At 41.8% G+C, this 23,992-nt stretch overlaps 1 protein-coding gene and 2 pseudogenes across 1 annotated transcript; all 3 read right to left on the bottom strand.

The window, feature by feature from the left end:
- Window positions 1-1,452: 1,452 nt before the first annotated feature.
- On the bottom strand, window positions 1,453-3,981 carry LOC120288033 (annotated as a pseudogene).
- A 3,189-nt stretch (window positions 3,982-7,170) lies between these two features.
- LOC120288306 lies at window positions 7,171-12,100 on the bottom strand (annotated as a pseudogene).
- Window positions 12,101-17,862: 5,762 nt separating this feature from the next.
- On the bottom strand, window positions 17,863-19,586 carry LOC120288289 (phosphoserine aminotransferase 1, chloroplastic). The gene has a single exon (XM_039302088.1). It carries the CDS (start codon window positions 19,483-19,485, stop codon window positions 18,205-18,207), a length of 1,281 nt encoding a protein of 426 aa, XP_039158022.1. The 5' UTR covers window positions 19,486-19,586; the 3' UTR covers window positions 17,863-18,204.
- Window positions 19,587-23,992: the final 4,406 nt, after the last annotated feature.

Genomic DNA, 23,992 nt, shown 5'->3' with positions numbered 1-23,992 from the left:
TCCCAAGTTCTTGACCAACTTCGATCACGATTCCTTGCTGATTGCTGTACATCTCTCGCTATTCTTAAGGGTCAGTCCATCCTTTCATGTTGGAAGTCACCAGAAAAGACACTATGATTGTAATCTCCTCTAATATAGTAGAAATTGTCTTCACATACATGCAGAACATTTAATTTTCGTACTTCATGTCAATCCCAACGTCATATATTTAAACAACTTACATAAATAGTATCAGGAATTTCACAAAATTCCACATATATCACGTCTAGACAGTAAATGTACTAGAAAAACCAGGATTAGTAGGTCGTCCTAATGCTGCTAAAATTCAAGTAGGGGAAGACAATTCAGCCCCATCTTGGAAGGTAGTTCACGTGCTTCGATCCCATGATCGGGATACTCGAGTTCTCGTCTGTGACCTCTACTTCTCAAACGGGGTCGCTGATTCACCTGATCAAGATTCCATCGGCGACTCTATCTTGAAATGCTCCCCCCCAAGATGTCGAAAGCATTGGAACTTGATGCATCTAGATGAATAGAACGCCAAGTTTACCCTGTCAAATGGGTCGATAATTGCAGGCACATGTGCAGGAGACGTTACCTAAGCAGCGGGAGGAAGGGAAAGGAAAACAAACTAATCGTCTACCTAGCATGCCAGATGAAATCCGCTATGACGGACGAAGCCAATAGTGGATTGCTATAGCAGCAGTAAGTTCATAAGTAGAACCATACGGTTCTTTATTCCATATGATGCATCAGCAAATGAGATTCATACAGAGCAGGCTTTCATTATCTTACCACCTGCTGCTTTGGCAGGCGAAGACGGCATACACAGAGCTGGCGCTTTACCACCCTCCCATTCGAAACTTCATGGTGATGCTGGAGAAGTACTTGCAGCAACCCTGCCTCAAGAAGAACGGGGCAGTATTCATGGTGGATCTGGAAGGAAATCCGCTTGGCACACTATTACAGTCCTAGACTGTCATTAACCCGCAGAGTGAAGAGGACACCACTTGTATTGCAGCTTAGTACCCTACATCGTCCTCCTAGATCTTGTAACGACCCGGGCCTACTGTGTGATATTGTCCGCTTTGGACACTGAGTTCTCACGGTTTTAAAACGCGTCACACAGGTTAAGGGGCTCAAGCCATTATAAACTGGCCCTAGATTCCCTCCCTAAGCGATGTGGGACAAGAGAGGAGGCTGTCACACGTTTTAAAGCCGTGAAGAAAAAGACCGTGGCTGGGATGGCGGTTCGTCCGCGGCGAGGCGGGTGACCCAAAGCGGACAATATTACACAGTGGGGCCAGGATGTTACAGATCTAATCAGCACAATGTGCGAGCATCTGCATGAGCTAAAAGATTACACAGCAAAACTGCCAAGGCAAAAGAGATAAATTTCCTCTTAGTACAATGAAATGTAACAGAGATGAAAGCTGTAACAGAGATGAAAGCTGGCCGGTAAGAAAGACGCCGCATTCATGTCAATGTATTCATGTAATACATACCAGGAGCAATTTGAGACACCTATTCTCAGCTCCCAAGATAAATTACGCATATTGGTCACCTCCAAAAACCTTTTGTGAACCATCAACTCTTGAGAAACTTTGTTAATTATGAGACACTACACAAGAACAATCACATAATTGTGGGGATAGATTGTGTAATGCTTGGTTCATGAGAGGCTACCCATGGCCTTTGCTTTTTCCCTCAGAATGAACTTTTGGATCTTTCCAGTCGAAGTTTTGGGCAAATCCTCGAACACGACTGTCCGAGGAGACATGTAATGAGGCAAATGATCTCGACAATATCCTATGATCTCCTGAGCATCGATGTGACATCCCTCCTTTAACTTCACGAATGCGCAAGGCGTTTGGCCCCAGTGATTATCAGGACGCGCGACCACCGCAGCCTCTAGAACTGCCGGATGGCTGTACAGAACCGTCTCTACCTCCACTGTGCTTATATTTTCTCCCCCCGAAATTATAACGTCTTTCAAACGATCTTTTACTTCGACGTAGCCATCAGGATGCTTCACGGCGAGGTCTCCACTATGAAACCATCCGCCCTCAAATGCCTTGTCTGTCGCTTCCTGATTCTTATAGTAGCCACTCATGACGGTGTTTCCTCTGAACATGATCTCTCCTACAGACTTACCATCACTAGGAACACTCTCCATTGTGACCGGATCTCTAACATCGACTTCCTCAAGGCCAAGATGTTGTACCCCTTGTCGAGATTTGATGTTCGATCTTTGGTCAGAGGGCAGAGAGTCCCACTCGGGCTTCCATGCACAGTATGTCCCCGGACCGTAAGTTTCTGTCAAGCCATACAAGTGCGACACACTGAACCCGAGATCTTCCATCTTGGATAGGATTTGTGGAGGCGGTGGCGAACCGCCTGTCATGACTTCCACCTTGCGAGGAAGAGGTCGTCGATCATCCACTGCCGAGTTAACAATCATATTCAATACAGTCGGCGCTGCTCCCATGTGAGTCACGCTATGCTTAGCAATACAATCAAATATTCCCTTTGGAGAGACTTTTCGGAGGCACACGTTGGTGCCGCCTTGTGCCGCTTCTCCCAAGTCAAGCACCATCCATTGCAATGAAACATAGGCACTGTCCACAGGTACACCGGTATCGAGCCCATCCCATGAAGAAGAAATGTTGCAATCGAATTTAGATACGCACCTCTATGGCTATAGACAACTCCTTTGGGCTGTGATGTCGTCCCGGAAGTATAGTTTATGCTGATGGGATCCCATTCGCTGCATGGTCGCTGCACCTCGAAATCACCAGACCCTGAGGTCACGAGTCCTTCATACTCACAAATGCCCGACGGATGCAGAGGAACAGATCCATCCAATTCAGAAATAAGGACTAGAATCGGCGGTTCTGTTTCTGTCTTGTTGAACAAATCGATTGCCTGGCGAGCAACTTCGAGTAGCTGATGGTCCACGAAAATGACCTTGGCTCTCGAATGTTTCAGAAGCGTCGACACCATGGACGGGTCGTGCCGGGCATTGAGCGTGCAGAGGATCGCTCCGGCCATGGGGACCGCGAAATGCAGCTCGTACGCTGCAGGGACGTTGGGAGCTAAGGTGGCTACCTGGTCAGAGATACAACACCCAAAGCTTAATCCTCTCTCATCTCTCATCAGTTATTCAAATCACTGCTATGAACTAGATGAATCATTATCAGGCACTAACAGAGAAAACAACTCCAGACATCATCTTCCAAACCCTTTTGAAGGAGAAAGGTGTTAATTTGAGACACATGGACCACTACACAGTTTCTCACAAATCAAACCAGAATGGATCAAATTTTTTCCCTGATGAACAAACCGATACAGCACGCAAAACAAAGAGACGGAACTCATTAATCAGATCAGAATGCATGTACCAGGGAACTTGATATGAAACGTTTGCCTGAACCAATCCACAACTACCCGCGTTTCAGACGACTAAATTTCCCTGACAACACAGACCATGACAGGGGTATTTGAACCCAAAAAACCAACTCGAGCTCCGACTCACCACATCGCCCCGGGAGATTCCCATCCGGGACAGAGCAGAGGCCACTCTCCGGCACCGCTCGTGCGTCTCGCTCCAAGTGTACCTCACGTCGCCGTACACCACCGAGGTCGCGTCCCTGTAGACCTTGGCCGACCGCTCAAGAAGCTGATGGGAGTGAGAGGGGCGTGGTTGGCCGAGCAACGGACGAGGCCCTCCACGGACCTCCACGAACCCGGATCGGAATCGCCACCATCCCCACCGGCCCAGTGAGCGAAACCGCGAGGGCGGTTCTTGAATTCGGTGCCGAGCTGCTTTAGCCCGGGAGAGAGACGGCGGGTCAGTGAGCTCTTGAAGAACCGGTTCATGTTGACTGACACAGAAAGTGAGGGAAGACACTTCGATGGAGCTCAATGCTGGGTGCAAGAATGCTGAGATACGACCAAGAAAACTTGAGGGCCTGGCCTATCTCGAGGTTCTTGTCCTCAGAGACAAGAACGAAAACGTGAGAGGCCGAGAGGAAACAGACAAAAATCAGAGCTTGATGCGATAGACCACACGTTGGATAAACTGGGACTTGTAGAAGAATCGTCCAAATGCAGCTGCCGTGGGGGACCTATCAAGTTCTGCTTTTATATTTCTGATTCAAGGGTTTAGCCGGCAATGCCTTGAATTTTAAATACGTTTGATAATCTGAATTTGAATCCTAATAAGTATTTATCTAGTATTTGGTATATCCGGATACATCTTGATAAAATACCAAATAAGAAATCTGGTCCAAGGGTGAGATAAATCCAAATTGCATATAAAATATTTATAAAAAAAATAACCGTAAAATTCATATTTTATCTTTTAACGGAATGATAAAGTGACATGTCAAATATTGCTTCGCCGGCATCGCTTATACAAGGACCACCACTCAAATTATCAATGATCCTCACTTCCATGATGACCGTCTAGTCATAACCCCCGCCGACGATTGTGTTCCAACTAGGGACGGTGAAAAGGGGCCTAAAGATTTGCATGGGTCATCCTTCCCACCCTAGTCGCATACATCCTTCACGTCGAGGCCATGATGCACAATCCGGCTATTCATTTGCCAGCTGACAAAGAAAGACCAACACGCCATTAGCTTCTTTTCGATCAGCTCTCAAGTGTCGAGTTCCAACAAGAACATTGCAACGATATCGTGGTATAGAACCTTCTCTTGCGGGCCCGTCCCACGACATACACCTTCTCTGTCGTTGCCTCTCTTAGCCACTTTCTTTGGCAATGGAGTCCGGCCATATGACCCACACGATGTGCCTCGTACTATTCACAAGGCCGTGCCAAAATTGCTGAAATTGGGTTGGTTGAGAGAGGCCATGAGGTCGACTTCCCAGAGACGTGCTCGAGAAGGTTTGAGCCTTACCCACAAGAGAAGCAATGTCAGAGATAGGATTTTCAAAGATTCTTAAAGATTTTCAATCTTATTTACTGATTTTCGAAGATTATCAAAGATATTTTTTAAATATTCTACATCATATTTTAAGTTGCACCAAATATATGATAGGGCATTTTAGCGATTCGAGAATTATTGGGAGAATTTCAAACCCCCTTTATTTTATGTGTATGCTTCCTTGCTTCTTGGGATGTAAATGGAAATTCTAATGATTATTTTATGTGGGGCTTGCAAAAGAAATCTATGTGTCAGAGTGGATATTCGTGCCCACTTTTGATGGTTTGCAGGAGGTCCCTATATCCGGATGATTCATACAATTATTACCCCTCATCCCAACCTCGAATAAAAATAATAATGAATAAATTCACCCATTAATCATAAATATTTGAAAATTTCATATATTACGATTTTTTATATGAATTACTAATAAATATAACGAGTTATAAGATGTATTAATACAATAGATCATAATATATTAATTTATTAACAGTGAACTCATATCTCAATCTTCAATAAGGTAAAAGTCAATAGATCTACCTCAAAATTAGGCCTTAATTAGTGATCTAAATCCCCACTTCACGATAGACACTACTCTTCAAAGTCCAAAACTACTCCTAGAACTCATCCCTAATCCACACATTCATCTAAATCTTGACAAGGTAGACAGTCATCAAATGGATCTTTCTACCCTAGTTGCGTACATCCTTCATGACGAGCACATAGCTCACAATCCAACTATTCATCTGCTAGTCGACAAAGAACTGTACCATCAGCTTCTTGGCAACCATGCTCTTGAGCATCAAGTTCTAGCATCAAGAACGTTGCAACGGCACCGTGGTACAAAATCTCCCCTTGTGGGCCAAACCCACGATACACACCTTCTTCGTTGTTGCCTCTCTTAACCGTTTTCTTCAGCAATGGAGTCTGGCCATATGACCCACATTAAATTCCTCTTACTGTTCACAAGGTTGTCCCAAAAATACATGAACTCGTGTCAATTGAGAGACATCATGAGGTTGACTTTTCAAAGTCAGGGTTTGAGTCTCAAAGTACAGGAGAAGCAAAATCAGATATGAGAGGATTTTCAAAGATTTTCAATCTTATCTATGGATTTTTAAAGATTATCAAAGATTTTTTCTAAAGATTTGAAATCATATATAAGATTATACCAAATACATGATAGATCTTTTCACAATTTAGGGATATGCATCCTTGGATGTAAATTGAAAGTCAAATGATTATTTTATGTGGGCTTGCAAAAGAAACGTGTGTCAGAGTGGATATTCGTGCCCACTATTGATGATTTGCACGATGTTCCCATGCCCTATCCGGACGATTCATCCAATTATTATCGCTTACACCAACCTCAAATAAAAATAATAATGAAAAAATTTTGTCAGTCAATTGAAAATATTTTAAAATTTCATATGTTATGACATTTTATATATAAATTATTAATAAATATACTCCGTTATAATCTGTTATTATACAAGAATCCATCTCTCAATATATCATGCCATGTTGATTTTTGAGCGGTGAACTCAGATCCTAATCCCCATTCGCTTCACAACAAAGTGGAAATTAGTGGATCTGACTCGAAATTGGGCGTGAGTTAGTGATCTAAAGCCTCTCCTCCACAGTACACACTATTTAAAAAAGTCCAAAACTACTCTCAGAACTCATCCCTAATCCATACATCCATATAAAAAGTCGAGTTTTAGAAAACAAGATCTCTCTTAAATCTTCACAAGGGAGACAATTATCAAATGGATCTTTAATCCCCTACTTCAAGCGCGCAGCCAGTAGAAAGGCTTCTTGTAAGCAGCGATTCATGATGTATGGGAGTGTACTTGTAGGTAGCAGAGCCGAGCCACATCGATCAAGATACTATGTTCCTGTTTTTCATGCTCTGTTCTGAATCAAAATCAAAAATTGAAAACCTATTGAGGTTTTGCCTCCATCAGCAGCACTTGAAAAGAGGATAAGGGGCAATGTTGACTATAGGAAGTAAGTAGGTAACTTGCAAAACACATCAGAAATCAATAAGATGAAATTGAGCCGGGTGGAGGGAAATTAAAATATAAACATAAAATGCATTCGACAAATTCAGACACAGCATGAAACTTCAAATTTCACGTGTATTAACTTGAATTATCAAGTTAAAATTGAGGATCCATGAGTCATTGGTAAAGAAGGAGCGACATCCTCACACAACGTATGCCAAAATTCGGTTAAAAGAACTACGCTGTCTCATCTCACCAAGACCTGCTGTTGTTTTCATGTTTAACTGAGATTATTCATAAAACAAATAGGATTTAGGACTGTGAAGTCCCAAACAATAATGTGAAAAGAAGATTTTATCAAGAATGTGGGCAATATAGATTTCCATGCCGGGTCAACAAATTTCCTCAGAAGTTTAGAGGATGAAGACATCTTGAAGATTAGTCCAAAGCTTGTATGACTGCGTTAGTGATCTCTTGTGTAGTGCTGTCTCCGCCTAGATCCTTCGTCCGGTACTTTCCCTCTGATATTACTCGCTTCACGGCAGTTTCTAGCCGATCAGCAAATGATGGAAATTGGAGATGCCTCAGCATCATGGCAGATGATAGAAGCACGGCTACAGGATTCGCCCTCTTTTGTTGGACTAGCTTTTCATGACCCACGTTACCTGCTGAAGCCCCTTGCTCAAAAATGGCATGATCAGCCCCCACATTACCTACAAAAATTATATATTCGGTTTAGAACTTCAATTTTTAGATGGCAATAGCTGGGGCATTTCTTGTCTGTTCCAAAGAGCTAGGGCACAATTTTTTTTTCCTTTTTGGGTCGGCAACTAGAGAACAAGTTGAATAGCACATAATGTCATTTTATGAACAAAGGCCAGAAAGTTCTATTAAGAGTCCCACACAATTTGATTGTCCCTCTCTCTAATAGCTCCATGTCCCATCCTAGTTCCTACAACTCATACATGTACCTCACGAGAATCAATTTCCAGCCATGCTGAATGAAACATATAAAGAATACTAGAATGTGATCGAACATTAAGACATACCTCCTGGCATGACTCCAGTTCCACCAGCTATGCCAGCTGCTGTATTTGCGACCAGATTCCCGTAAAGATTGGGGGTCACCTGCAAATTACAAACTACACTTTAGTGGAGCTCATTGCTTTAATCAGGGTGCAATAAAATGCCGTGAACACAATATAGCATTTCTAAGAAGATGACCTGTAAAGTCAAGAATAAGTGACTTGAGTAATTATTGTAAAAGCTCCAACGGTAATGTTTCCCTCTCCATTCAGGTATCGTAGCCATTCCAATAAAATAACTATGAAATCTTGATTCTCGAACATAAAAGTTTTTATTAAAGTTGTCCTAGAGGCCTTCTATAGCCAACATCAACCATCATTGCTGCATATGCTTCCAAGCATAGCCAATTAGGTGCTGTTTGGTTACATTCCAGGGAACACCTGTTTCTATTTTTTTTGTTCCCAGGAACAAAAATAGAACAGAAATGCGTTTGGTAATTTTTTTTGTTCCGGAAACAATTTGATCCCGGAAATAAATTTAGAACAGAAACAAGAAATAGAAAAGTCGTTTCTTGTTCCCGGGAACAACTCAACAAACAAGCTTTTCTTCTTTCTTTTCTTCCTTTTTTTTTTTCTTTCTTTTTCTCTTCCTCTTTTCTTCCCTAGCTGGTCACCAACCCGGCGATGGCCGGCGACCAGCCTAACGAGGCCCGGTGACCTCGTTGGAGCCTTGCTGGCCCCCGGCAAGGTTGCCCCGAGCTCGCCGGCCACCGGCAAGGCTCAAGGGAGCCTCACCCAACCATGGCGAGGCTCGGGGGGGCCTTGCCCAGCCATCACGAGGCCAAGCCTCGCTCGGCCACAGTGAGGCTCGACCTCACCATGGCCAGGCGAGGCTCGAGGGACCTCTCCGGCCCTCATCTGGCTGGTTGCCGACCGGCCATGCTAAGAGGAAGGAGAAGAAAAATATTTGTAATAAAATTATTAATATATTAAAAGAAATTTTAAGTCACAAAAATTTTGGAGTTGTAACAAACGTATTTCTATTCCCGAAACAAAATTTTTTTATGATTACCAAACGCTTTAAAATGCTCAAAAACTGTTCCCGAGAATAGATATAGAAAAAAGTGTTTCTAAAAAGAAAACTGTTCCGGTATGAGAAAGTTACCATACACATCTTAGTTACCCTAAGATTTGTTGCTTATCTCAATGGCCAAGTGAACTTCAGGCTAGTCCTATGTCATATCCTCAATAAGAACTTGCCCTCAAACTGTCAGAAGAAATGTGTTTAATTGCCTTTCCCCCCATTCTACGTAATTATTATTGGAGAAAATTATTTTCCTTCTTATATAGTCTCAGCAACTTCAAACCTAGAGAAGCCTGTGATGAACTTGGTTCTTAACCATGGATGGCAAAATAAAAGAAAATATAGCATCTACACCTATACACAACTGATCTCCCTCCCATTGCAACACTCCAGAAATCACATTAGAACACATAGGAAGAAGCAAAACTACCATCAAAGGGAATTGGGCATGAAAATGTAAACTTAGCCTGTTTGCTTTCTTCCCTTCTGACCACAGAAATGAACAATAAAAAAGAACATTCATCAAAGATAACTTTAGTAGATTTCTATTCAGTTAATTCTCAAGTTGATATCAAGAGCAAAGAAGTGCTAAATCAATGCTTTCATCATAAGTAGCCTATAGTCCAAAACTAATATACTGCGATATCCTTCAAGAGCATGCTCTCTGCTTTCTAAACAAGTAGTTTGCCCCAGTTAAAGACACACTAATCATGAAATCTTTGTTAATATCATCAAATTCAATCCTCCAAGCCCTTCTCAGACAAAGTATGCATGGAATTGGATACACGTATACATAAAAGAGCAAGAAAGAAACTCCAAAAAGTCATAAAGGAATATTTTTTTTCCATCGTTATACTCCAACTTTTCCTTCCAGTCAGTACTCTGTAACCTAGTTGGGTCAACTTCCATCTCTATTCTGCAACCTATTTATAAGTCCCAACCAATAAATTCACTAGATTTGCTATCAAGATGCAGAATATATAATCTTTTCCGTAAGATAAATACTGAAAGAGCTGACACAGTATTTTAACAACTCATGCCTATAAATTTAACTTGCGAATGAAAATGTAAACATTGAGAAACTATACCATGACATCAAATTGTTCAGGCTTGGAAACGAGTTGCATGCAACAATTGTCCACAATGATCTCACTATACGTAATCCCAGGGTACTTTTTGGCAACTTCTCGGCATGATTCCAGGAATAGACCATCTGCCAGCTTCATAATGTTTGCTTTGTGGACAGCAGTCACTTTCTTTCTATTGTTCAAGTAAGCATACTCGAAAGCGTATTGTGCAATACGCTCTGAACAAAACTTTGTCATCACCTAAAAGAACGGTAGTATGAGATGCTTAAAAAGACCAAACTTTGCAATGCCGTCAAAAGGAATAAATGAAGAAAAAAGGATTGAGCAACCAAGTTCATTTATAGCGAGATGTTTATTGCATAATGAATAATAAGGTACTTTTGTCACAGAATTCGCAAAAAATGGTGCTCCTGAACCAATTGAAGACCTGACTTAAGTTAGTGATAATACATCATAGGTAGAACAGATCATCTATAGCAGCATTAGTCTCGGATCTAGCGGACACCATGTAAGAGTTAACTAGTCCGTAGGTCCTTTTCAAGAAATGAGGTAAACAGGATAGATATCACATCACTGATCAAGCAACAGAGTAAATAATTGACAAAAGATCAAATCACTCGAGTCAATATTAGCCCAGCACGTTGACTACCCAAAGCAAAATGCTTTATTCAGTCAAAACCAATGCCTCACCCTTGTAGCAAACTTAACTACGTTGAATATAGCAGCATATCAACCAAAACCATGCAATATGACTCGAAATTCAGTTGAAAGCGACACTGGTTATACAGCAACTAAACCATTGGAGACAAAATTAGCAAGGAGATTTAACATTCCTCGCTAATGTTGAAAAGGGCACAAAAGCCCCTGCTTTTTACATCCCACAATGATAGCCCCCTATAAGTTGCGCAGGTTTCTCATATGTTCGCTCGTAACACGTCGTGACTTCTTTCGTAAGATGATGGACGCAAGCGGATAGCGACTGCAATTTACTAAAAATGTGCCAGCTTTGGGACAAACAACAGGCGTGCGTGCGCATGCGGCATTTGAAATCCTCAGAAATGTTGGTTGCTACATCACTTCAGCAGAGGAAATGCCCATTTACTCCAAAATCGCACTGACATATCATCGAACACAACGACGACGCTTAAGACAACACTTTCCAAAGCCTTAGTTAAAAAGCACCTCAAAGCCATAAATCCAATCAAAGCACAACGACGGCAGCAGCACAAGACAAATGGAATCAAAACGATCAGGATGAACGAAACGAAAACCTGCGCGAACGAATCCAATCGCGGTACCTTAAGACTCTCGACGACACCGGGAACCACCTCGTGCTCGAGCCCCGAGTACTCCCCCTCCGTGTTCTCCCGAATCACCACGATGTCCACGTTCTCGTGCCGCGTCGGGAGCCCCGGCAGGTTGAAGCAGTTGACGAGGGAGGCGTACAGATCGAGGTCCTTCCTCAGCTGGACGTTGAGCGAGCTCACCCCGCCGCCCACGGGCGTCTTCAGCCCGCCCTTCAGGCACACCTTGTTCTTCCGGATCGACTCGATCACCTCCTCGGGCACCCGCTTCATGTCGCCGTGGACGTCGTACTTCTCGAAGTAGACCGGCGCGTGCATCGCGGACATGACCTCCTCGACGGAGGCCGTGACGAGCGGCCCGATCCGTCGCCGGGGATGAGGTGACGCCGCGCGGCGCCCCGTCGCCCGGCCGGGGCATGTAGGTGACGGATCGGGACTGGGCGGCGAGCGGGGAGGGGCCGCCGCCGGATCTGGAGAGGAGGCGCCGGAGGGACGACGCGATCGAAGCCCGAGCCATCGGTTCCGGCGAAGGCGGAGGAGGCGCGCGTTCGGGAGGAGGATTCGAGCTTCGAAAGTCGACGTCAATGGCGGACCGCTACGCGATTTGAGAATCGGAATTTCTGCGATCGGAAAAAATGAATTTTTCTGCGTCCTTTGTTTTTCTTTTTTTAATCATTTTTCTTTTCTTTTCTTTTCCTTCTTTTTCAATAATGTAATAAAGTTGAAAAGTAAGGGCGGCGAAAAATAGACAAGAAAAAAATTGAATATTATTTAGAGAGCAGTAGCACAAAGCGTGAGAAGTGGGACGGGGACGGGAGCGCAGTCAACGGGGCTTATCGGGCGCCACGTGGCGGGGTCCCGCCATCGAAGGGCCGATGTGGACGAGAGCATGATTGGTAATCAAGAGTGCGCCGCAGGGGATCGATCGAGGCGCGCGTGCGGCAGTCAACGGAGGTGGCGAAACGCAATGCGTTTTGGGTCGATGAGAATTTATTTTTGGGGGAATTAATTTTATTTATTTATTTGGGGGATGAAAGGAGGGACATTTTCGGGATTAAACGCTCCCCACTTGATTGGAACCTTTTCGTTGCATGGAGGGGACACCCCACCACGTCTTTTCAATTTCGATGCGGAGCAATTTTTGGAGCGGTAATTTATAAATATGAATAATCGCGAAATTGATAAATTATAGATAAGAAACTCCAAGATAAACGCATAATTTGCTTCTTTAACTTTTTGCAAAATGTTATGACCTTATTCTTGCTTCCTCTTCTTCTTTGTATAGATTGGCTCCTTATTCTATTCTTTTTCATTTCATGTTAAAAACATCGAGATCAAACTACATATAAACATATCGATGTGGTCTGTCATGTTGAGGCTGAATGGACCAACAATGATGATTTTAATGAAAAAAAAAGAATAGAAAAATATCGAAAATGTGCCCGAACTTTCCCCTAGATAACACTTACATTCTTCCATTTCCTTTTTTAACAATAATTTGATATCACTTACATTCTTGTGCTAGGCCGGTTTCTCTTTTAACTAAATCAATTTCTTTTTTTATGAAAATATTCGACTAAATTTAAACTATTTTATTCATTTGTTAAAATAATATAAAAATAATTGAGGAAGATTAATGACTAATACTTCATCAATTAAACATGAATGAAGAACGAGTATATCTGCAAATAATTTGAAAATAAACTTACATGCACTAGCAACCTAATAACATTTACATAAATATTACACTAGCTAGAATGTCTAGTAAATTGAGTGTTCTCGACACCTGGTTGTTCACCATGACTCGGATGATACAGTATCATTGTTGTCCTTTTTTAAACTTTAGCATGTTCAATTGAAGTCAATTCTTGCTACCCACCAAATAATAATAATAATAATAATAATAATAATAATAATAATAATAATCATTACCCTATAACATCCATTTTTAGAACTTTTTGCAAGCAAGCTGGACTTATTGTTTTTCATAATCCATTTGCTTGTATTGAACGGGACTCCAATGGTATCTACAGCACCGGCGGGGTCATTAAATCACGAGACATAGTGAAAGTAAATAAATAAATAAATAAAATTAACGACTCACCTCGCCTCCAATCCGACGTGGAAGACCGGCAAAGACACCATGAGCAGCGGAGTAAAGTTACTCTGGGTTAAGAGACCGATTCAAGAAGAACTAGTCCCGTCTTGAGGGAAAGCTTATCACTATTATCGGCATTTTAAAAGACCATTAAAAAAAATGTATAGGCCTTTAGCCTAAAAGAATCTGCAAAAATGCAAGTTACATTTGATAAATTCCTTTGTAAAACAACTTTTGATATAGTAGCATTTGGTAAAAAAAAAATTACAAAAGTTCAGGCTGTAATTTTCTTTTGTTTAATTAAAAAGGAATCAAACCTTTATCGAAGCGATGACAAGATCGCATGATCTCAAGCAACTCAAGCGAGGTTGCGCGATCTCAAGTCCATCTCCTAGGTCGCAAGACCCTAGGCGACGGTTGCCACTAGAGATCACGCAACCCCAAGCAACAAGGCCTGGGGTTTCATGACTCGGGGAGCATTGCCTAGGTAGTCCCATGATCTCAAGTTACCATCACGTGGGTCATGCCACCTCACCAACCCCTCACCGATCTCTTGCCAGTCAAATTTGACCTTGTCAACCCTTGTTGGCTGCCCTCACAAACAAGATGAATCGTGGCAATGAGGGGCAAAATCGGAAAATTGAAGAATTTGTTAGGGGAGGAAGAAAATGAATTATTTAACCATAATTTTAGCATTCCTTAAATGCTGAAAATTCAAGGCGGTCCTGCTTATTTTGGGCTTTTAGTTAATTTTGGGCTTTCAGCTTTTCTAAAATTAGCATTTAGCTAAAAGCCATTTCTAAAGACTTATTAAATACCCAGTATTTTCGCAAGAGATTTTAGAGGATGAAAGACCATTAAAAAAGCTTAACTAAACACAGACTCTTTAGTTAGGGTAAAAAAACTTTTATCGGTTTGTAGGTTTTTCTTATCGATTTACAGCATGAGGACTCTCATAATCTAAAGGAACTGAGGCAATGGAGTTGCTTGGCTGGACTTCTGGTTAGTTGTGCCACTGCTGGATGGTCGATACAGACAAATTTTCTCATCGGGTTTGATTAGTCTCTCTCTTTCCAGAAAGTAGCATGGGATTAAATAAAGCCAATTACACAATAAGGGAAAGCAAAACACTTTGGCTCATTTAGTAGTACAAATTTGAGTCTAAATATAACCACTCGTAGTGGCGTAGTGGTTGAGCGCGGAGTTCCTTTTGAGAGAGATCGAGTTCAAATCACCGCATCGTCTCGCCTTACAAGAAAGGAACCCACGACTTATCCTACAGTAAAGGTAATGGTGACTCTACTACTTCTCCTTACAAGAAAAGAACCCACGACTTACCCTGGGCGGCAAAGGTGACGGTAACTCTACTTTGCTCCTCCGGGGTTTATTCCGCCACGAAGCACGAAGGTTCCCAGGGTACCAAAAGAAAAATTTGAGTCTAAATACGATTAAAAAAATTATCATATCCGATTTTTGGCAACGTTTATTCAGATTGGATAATCTCATAATACTTGAATAAAAGATTCCACACCGAGGTGGAATGAATCCGGAGTGGATAAAAAAATAAAAATTAAATAACATCTTTGTCATCTGACAAACATCATTGATGAACCCACGATTCTTGACACTCTTTGTAGATGTCTCCCTGCTCTCTAATTGGTCCACTGAGGAATCGCCAATTGTTCTCAACTTGCTTAAGTTCGCATCGGACGATTGCGATTCTAAACCTCCGGATGGTTCAATTATAGGAAGAATCAATTGAAACTGACCTTACCTCTCCTCCTCCTCCTCCACCAGGCCTGATTAATAGTCACGATCATTCACATCATCAATCTCATATGACAATTTGTTGCTATTAGTTTCTCCTAATTGAACCCCGTCATCTGCTCCTCCTCCATTACTGTTCTTGCTACAGCTAACCGTGCGATTGTCGTCGCCGGCAAGAGGCCAAGAGACAGCCGAAGCCGTGGCTGGATCCGAAGCCGTCTACGACGAGGAGTAGCCTAGACAGAAGGCATTTTAGCTCGCTGAAGGGGCCACTCATTAGCGAAACAATTAAGCGTTGAAGGGTGGAGGTACAATCCATGAAAGAAAGATGATATTCGAAGGAGTTTAAAATGCTTTTAATCATATCTTAAATGGCACCATACATAGAGATTTTCTACAACCTGAAGGATATTTGAAACAATTCTAATCTCATTTTGTCTTATCCTATCATAATTCCGACGACCAAACACAATCTATAGTTATTGATATGATTGTACTCTTCTCATATTCATCTTGAAATATTAAAATTCAAACTCATCAAATTGTCTTGATTAGATAATAACTACTTTATATCTCAAGAAACTTTCCTTCAGGTATAGGTGTCGAAATAAGTCATGACCCATATTTTAACTCATTTTTCATCAGTTGACGGCCATATGGGTTCTTTAAAATTTTCAATATGGGTTAGGATGGGTTGGGTCTAAAAATAACTCACTTTTAACCCATTTATTATTGTTAGGATTCGACGCACAATCATAATAATAATAATAAAAAAAGAGTAAAAGCAAGAAGGAGAATTAAAAATAAAGTTTTATAATGCTTCACCCTTAAAGTAGACTACATCTAATAGAGGATTCCATTACAATTAACATCTCACACATCTTTGTTACATCATCAATTATAAGAAAAAGAGATTATATATACTCAGTAATTATTTATGGACTTAAACTCAAATAATATGAATTCAAAACTATAAAAGCCTTCTAACATCTAGAGAGCACTGCCCCATGCCATCCTGGATCCCCACGGAGTAGGATCCTGTGCCTTATTATCAATGAGGAACACAAACCACATCCTAGCAATTATATCTACATGTCCACTCTCAACCCACTAAGAACGATGAAGCCATGTCCAAATTTGCCTCCGTCCTTCCATTTACTCAACTCCCCATCGCAATTCTTCTCTTTGTTGTCGTCATCCCTCTCCTTCTTCATGTTCGTCTTCATTTTCGCCGTCCGGCGTTGCTGAGAGCTCCAAGAGGAGTTGCAGCCATCAGATTCGGTGGTAGTCTAGGAACTGGGTCGAGCTCGCTTGGATTCGGGTCTAGAGGGTTCGGTTTGAAGGTTCTTCGTGCCGTGAGCTCCTTCATTGGTCGTAGCTCCGCGAGTGTAGGGCTGTTTCAGTCGTCTACCACCGCAGCAGTGATACTGTGGTGGTTAGCAGTGATACTGTGGTGGTTGTACGGGCTGTTTCATTTGCTGCCGCTAAGGCACGGAGAGAGTGGATGGTTTGACGCGCGCGGTTAGAGAGCGGAACGAGGTTAGTTTGATTGCATGTAAAGTGTTTTTAGAAACGACTATTAGAGAATCTAGCTTTGACTGCTCATATGGCTCGACAGTGTGGGCTAAGTTTTGATATAGTGACCTGTTTTACTTTCTGTCCCCAGATTCTGCTTCTCCCCGAGACATCTAAGTGAAATAACTTGAGGACATAGCTTGGTGTGAAGAGTCCAAAAGTCGAGTAAATTTTTTAATCGACCCATTCGATTCCAAGTGATTAGCTGAGTGAATTCAGTATTTGCAAATTTCTGGTGTGATAGTATTTTGGAATTTGGATCAAACTCTCATTTGCAGAGAGTCGTTCATCTCCTCATCATATTGCTCAAATGACTAAGGTATTGCTGTCACAGCAAAAGTTTTGACTTCCAAATTGCTTGAATGAGTATGGGTCACTAGATTTGTACTACGCTAATATGGGTTGAAATGGACTAGATTGGTCAATTTGGGTCAGATCGTTTCCAACCTGACCCAACCCAACCCGCCAGTTTGAAGGGCCTACCTTCAAGTTTGCAATCTGTCAAATATAACATTAACCTCAAAACACCTAAAACAAAGGAGCCGGATCGGCAGCAAAGATTGACCAGAACTGGAAGTGAACATCTTTGTAAAGAAAAAAGTAAAGTGTGGCTCCTACATAATTAGCCTAACGTCCCTGTCAAATGGTTAGGGGGTTGGTATTTGTAGTTGTTGAATGAGTGAGTTGGTGAGTGATGCATAAGTTTCAGCTTCGGTCAAGACATTCCTCCTTAGATCTAACAGAGAAAGTTCTGAAAAGTCCCAAAACATCCTTTCAAACAATGTCCATATTTAGTCCTGATTCGTGTCAATAGAATCAAAAGAGACATCAGAAGATCAAACAGGGGAGGAGCTATGAGATACTACGATACATGCTCTGTTATTCAAGAATGGCCATTCTAAAACGCAGACTGCATTTTGTGTTCTGCATATGCTAGAATCAAATCAAGTTCTCAGACAATGCAAATGCTTACAGCTGAAATTCTTCTTAATCAGCATTTTATTTCTGCAATTCTAGTACAATCGAATCAAGACCTCCAACACTGTAGTTGCTTTCAGCCAAATTTTTGCTCCAACCCTTTGTTTCTTGGCTTATATAAGAACCAAAACATCCAAACACTTCCCCTCCAAAAAACCAGGACAGAACCCAACTCTTCTCACCTTCACCTCCCAATTCCACAGAGAACAACAACATGACATCAGGAAAAATTACAGAAAAAGGAGGGGGAAAAGCAAATAATTAAGCACTACTTTACTCTATATAAAAATGAGACTGAAATCCACAATCCATGGAATTGTGGATTCAAATCTAGGCATGCCTTGCCTGGAAGTCTCTCATGAAAGCAACCAGCTTCTCAACACCAGCCAAAGGCATGGCATTGTAGATTGAAGCCCTCATGCCTCCCACCGACCTGTGCCCCTTGAGCTGAACCATCTTCTCCTTCGCAGCCTCCTTGATGAACTCGGCCTCCAGCTCCGACTTCTCCAACGTGAAGGGCACGTTCATCAGCGACCTCACCGACGGCTCGACCGGGCACCTGTAGAACCCTTTGCTCTCGTCGAAGGCCCGATACAGCAATTCGGCCTTCTTCTTGTTCTTCTTCTCCACCTCCTTCAGCCCGCCCTGCTCCAACAGGTCCTCGAACACGAGCCCGCACATGTAGATCCCGTAGCAGGGCGGCGTGTTGTACAGCGAGGCGTTCTCGGCTTGGATCTTGTAGTCGAGCATCACCGGGGTGATCCCCTGCGCGTTCCCGATCAGATCCTTCCTGATGATCACGATGGTGACCCCGGAAGGGCCGACATTCTTCTGCGCCCCGGCGTAGATCACCCCGAACTTGGACACGTCCACGGGCTTGGAGCAGAAATTCGAGGACATATCAGCCACCAAGATCCCGCCTTTGTTCTTCGGAACGGGGTAGTCCTTGAATTCGACGCCGTGGATCGTCTCGTTGGCGCAGATGTGCAAGAATTTGGCATCTGGGTCCTGCTGGACATCCTCGAAAGATGGGATCTTGGTGTACTTCTCGGCCTTTCCCGACCAGACCACCTTGGCCTTGCAGTACTTCTGGGCCTCCTTGAAGGCCTTGTCGCCCCAAGAGCCGGTGACGATGTAGTCGACGGAATCGTCGGGGTGGCAGAGGTTGAGGGGGACGGCGGCGAACTGGGTGGTGGCGCCGCCCTGGAGGAAGAGGACGGCGTACTCGGGGGGGATCTCGAGGAGGGCCCGGAGATCCGACTCGGCCTTCTGGATGATGGAGGTGAAGTCCTTGCCGCGGTGGCTCATCTCCATGACGCTCATGCCGGATTCGCGCCAGACGTAGAGCTCCGACTGGGCCTTCAGGAGGACCTTCTCCGGCAGGACCGCGGGGCCGGCGGCGAAGTTGAAGATCCGCTCCTGGGCCGCGGCGGGGGCCGGCGGCCGCGGATCTTGGACTTTGGTGGTGGCGGCGGCGCATTTGATCGAGATGGGCTTGGGGGCGGTGGCGGGTAGGCGGGTGGTGACGGGGAAAGCGGTCCTGGCGCCGGCCGCGGCGGCGGTGGAGGGGGTCTTGAGCATGAGCGAATGAGGGGAGGCGGCGGTGGCCATGGCGGCGGCGGCGGCGGCGGCGGCGGCGGTGGGGAGTTTTATTGCGGGGGCCTCCTTATGGGTGGGTTGGTGGTGGAGAGATGTGGAAGGGTGAGTTTGGGAGAAGAGAGTATTTATAGGGAGAGAAGTATCAAGTCATCTTGGGATTTTCTTGCAAGGAAGGAAGGGACCAATTATAGTCAAACTGCCTTCTTTTTTTTCCCGTTGTTTTTTCCTATGAGATTTGGAGCTTTGCCATGGGGGTTGGTGAGGAGAGGTTCATGTCATTTCCATTCCATTGTATCCATTGCTTCTTCAGATACTCTCATTTATGAGAAGTTCATGAAATCAGTATGACATTCATGGAAATTCTTCTCTTCAAGTAAGTATGGAATTACTTAAAAACTCAGCCTCTCTCGACTGAGTTATATACTGTCAAAGTGTGCTTGTGTATGATCTTAGATTGGAATCAAGAAATAAAAATATTTCTCGATAAGCATTAGATAACTCTTATCTATTTTACATCGATTTGAGACCAAATATTTCATGATTTATCTTTTTTTTTAGGTGGAAAATTGCACCGATGGTATTTGTAATCTTATTTAAATGTTTGGGAAAAAAATGCAATTGAATCCTCAACATTTTTTTGACTACTCGGTTAATTTTTCTAATGTGACACCTCAAAATATAATATGATATTTTCTAATACTTCCCTACATATATCATGATGTAGTGACGCATTAAAAGACGAATTTATTTAGAAAAGAGTAAATGAAAGATCTCCCAAATGTTAGACCCCTTCCTCACGGTCCCCCTCTCTCTCTCTCTGCCCCCTCTCTCTCACTCACTTTATTTTGTTTTTAATCTTTTTGGCCCTTTTTGGTCTTTCTTCAATTTTTTTGTTTTTATTTTTCTTCAATTCCATTAATTTCTTTAAATTTTGACTTATTTTGACAAGGCACATAAAAACTATTAAACGGACCACGTCAAATTTCGAATGTTTTTGTTAAGCCGTCGTTGAATGAGCTTGATTGCATTGATTTTAAAATGTTTAAGACTTAAAATTAGAACTTAATTGCACATATGATCAAAATATATATATATATATATATATATATAATGCTTTACAAATTGAATATTTTCTCATCAAAATATGTATAACAAGTGTCTCAAGAGTATTCATTAATAAAAATCCTTTTGATTCTTACTATACATAACTCGATAGAAAGATCCCTATTAGCAGATTAAAACCTCTCAGAGTCAGTCAAATTACTGGATATTTACTTCTCTCGAGCGTTGAAGTTTCAAGTCACTGCCAAAAAAGGGCACTCAGGATGGCTTTGATTTGATTTGCCTTTCCTTGCACTCCAAGATCTATCACAACTACAGAATTTTCAATAATAATATTCAAAACTTGGGGCCGCGCCACATGCGACACACGCACAAGCGGAATCACTTTCTCTGTCACTGTCTGGCCGACTGCAACTTGACTTTTCGGGACTATTTTTCCAGCATCTCTTTTTCAGATACGGAATTCAAATCAAATTTGACTTCCTTTGTTGGAAGCTGCCTTCTAACCATGCCCACTTCACCTCCTTCCGCGAGAAAACAAGGTGCTAGAAAATCCCATTCAAGAGTTTCCACATTACCATATAAGCATAACCCTATTTCAGTGTTCCTGCATCACCGTACGAGCATCAAGAAGAAACTAGTTCTGGGCAAAAAGAAAAAGCACTTTCAAGCCAATTAGTTTTGAAGAAAGACGAGAAAGGCAAAAATGAGACAAGGAAAAACGACACAAATAATGTTCAATTTAATCCTCTCAATGTAATCCTTTTATTTGTTCAAACGACAAATCAACCATTATGCGATGATGATGAGTCGACGTGTCCATTTTTCATCCATCTACTTTGGAAAAGGAAAAGAAAAGAATAGGACATCAACATATTTATTGTTAATTGATGATGATGATTATTATATCTTGAATTGAGATCAACATTTAGCGGAGGTAATCCATGTGTAACTTTTTTCAGTCCACCGTTCAAAAGTAAATGATTTGAAGCTAAAATCAGCAAATTCCATTTAACTTGAATTAACAAGAAGACAAAATTAAACATTTTCAAATAGTTTATGCACTGGATTCAACATTTATCAATACTTCAAGAACCACATTAAACAAATTAAAAGTCCAAAAATGACAACGCATATTATATCAAAGTTCAGAAACTCTTTTCCCCGCGAAATTATCATGTCTGACAAGTTCCTATCACTTGATCTCACCAACCAACATGGCTATTTCCAACCCTTTTCTTGCCCGCATTATTTCAACCGAAATGAGCTACGTCTTAATCCACACAATCAAGCATGCACATGCTTCTCACAGTTGGCAATTTAGCCGAGGAGAGTAGAACCTGTAAAATAACTTAACAATCATTAACGTATTTTCCTAGTTTCGCTCTCTGCCAAGGTGGTAAAAAACCTTATCAAGAATTAGTAGGAGATTTCAGCAACTTGAAGCAGACCGTGTTTGGAATTAACGAACAGGCTGTATATTTCTACAATGCCTCTTTCAGAACGATGATCAGAAACCACCAGCAGCAAAGAACTGTGTCAAGACTAGCCCTTTAAAGAAACACCACAGGGTAATAAATATCTCGCTAAAGCATCCTAAATTTGCATACTCTATCTGCTTCGTAGTTGATGTAACAAATACCAAAGTTGGAACTGGAAGTGTCAGAAAAACTAGGATGCTGTTGAAGTTAATATAAACTTAGGGCCACCAGTCCCGACAATATGCTGATATACACCTGCAATAAATAGGCATAAAATATTATAAATGCATAAAATGAATCGAGGAATAAGACACATAAGAGGAGCAGGAACTAACCAATCGGTTATCCCTTATGAGTTATCCTGTTCCCGTGAGTAATCTACAACTACAAAATTTCTCATCTGAAGACATCACAAAGCAGGAGCCTGTTTTTCCTTATAATTTCCATTGAAATTGTTCTCATCTGAAAATATCAGATAGCAGGGGCCTACTACTTTCCTCCTCAACTAATACTTCTCTTTCTCCGCTTTGCCTCCTTTAAACCTCTTTCAACGATCAACACATTTTCCTGCTTTCTTACGTCTTTGGAAGTTGATTCATGCTTCTCAGTTATGTCCAGCTGGCTCTTAGATGCTGAATTTTTTGAAGAATGCCGCTTTACTGCCTTCACTCGCTCTTTAGTTCCACCCTTCATCTCCGCAAGAGTTTCATTAATCCTCAACCTTTCCCCCTTCACTACATTTGCTTCTCTGCGTGAAGATTGAAATGCCTTGACAAACTCTTGACATTCCTCAACCTCTACAGATTTGTATGCCAAGCCACCCCTTCTTTTCTTCGCAACAACCTTTTGCTCAATAGAAATGCACCTCCCCCCATTAAACTTCTGTTGTTCATCAACACTTCCTTCGAGTGAATCAGAACTTGACACTGGTTGACTGCTCTTATTATCATCCTTGAATACCTCTTGAGCTATCAAATGGCTTAGAGAAGCATGCCTCGACTGCTTGCTGATAACAATTTCTTGTTGATCCCCAACAGCATCCAAAAGCTTCTTATCCTCAACAGCCTCCTCTTGTTGCACTACTCCACCACTCATAGTATTCAAAATGATTGTGCCAAGAACATGTCTTGTTTCACGAAGAAAACCCTTACCAAGTAACTCATAGTTAATTTCAAAACACTCTCTTCCATCATTGTAAAATTCAACATCATTAACCAGCACTTGAAAAATTTCTCTAACATTATTCGCCACCTGCTCTTGGATGAGCACCTAAAGGAGAACAATCAGGTGATATATATCAGCATATCCAAATAAGCGATTGCAGCACAGAAAATTTTGACATGTAATCCAGTTGGGACAGCAACAATTACTCAACTCCTCGTTCATCCTAATTGGATATTTGGTGTGTAAACTGCAGATGAGGATTCAACTATGGAGATCTTCAATAGGACTCTATATCAAGAGCCCTAATATGAGTTACCTAAAAGTATACTGGGTTTTACGTATGACTAGCCATGTAATGCGTGCTAATGCCTAGCACAATATACAAAGAGAACCTTTTTTATGCAAATAACTAAAGACATCTTAACAACTAGGTTTAATACCATGAAAAATTCAAAACTAATACACTTGTAACAAATTTACCTCAAACTAATTTTTTGACTAGCAAAAACTCCAAACTAATAAATTTGTGACAAACTTACACCAAACTTATTTTTTTTACCACCAAAACCCAAACTGATATATTTATGATAAATTTACCCTCATTTAGTTTCCATTAAATTGGATTAATATCATAAAAATCACAAACTACTATATCTATGACAAATGAAGGGAAAAATCCCAAACCGTTACATCCATCAACTGCCACATGTCACAAACTCAGCAATTTGACTACAAAATTTAACGGAAACTTATGAGGGTAAATTTGTCATAGATATACCAATTTGGAAATATTGAAATCAAAAATTAGTTTG

Source organism: Eucalyptus grandis, chromosome 9, assembly GCF_016545825.1.
Source record: "Eucalyptus grandis isolate ANBG69807.140 chromosome 9, ASM1654582v1, whole genome shotgun sequence".
NCBI classification, from domain to species: domain Eukaryota; kingdom Viridiplantae; phylum Streptophyta; class Magnoliopsida; order Myrtales; family Myrtaceae; genus Eucalyptus; species Eucalyptus grandis.
The sequence above is the reverse complement of the archived record's forward strand: the minus strand, read 5'-3'. Positions and strand labels throughout refer to the sequence as shown.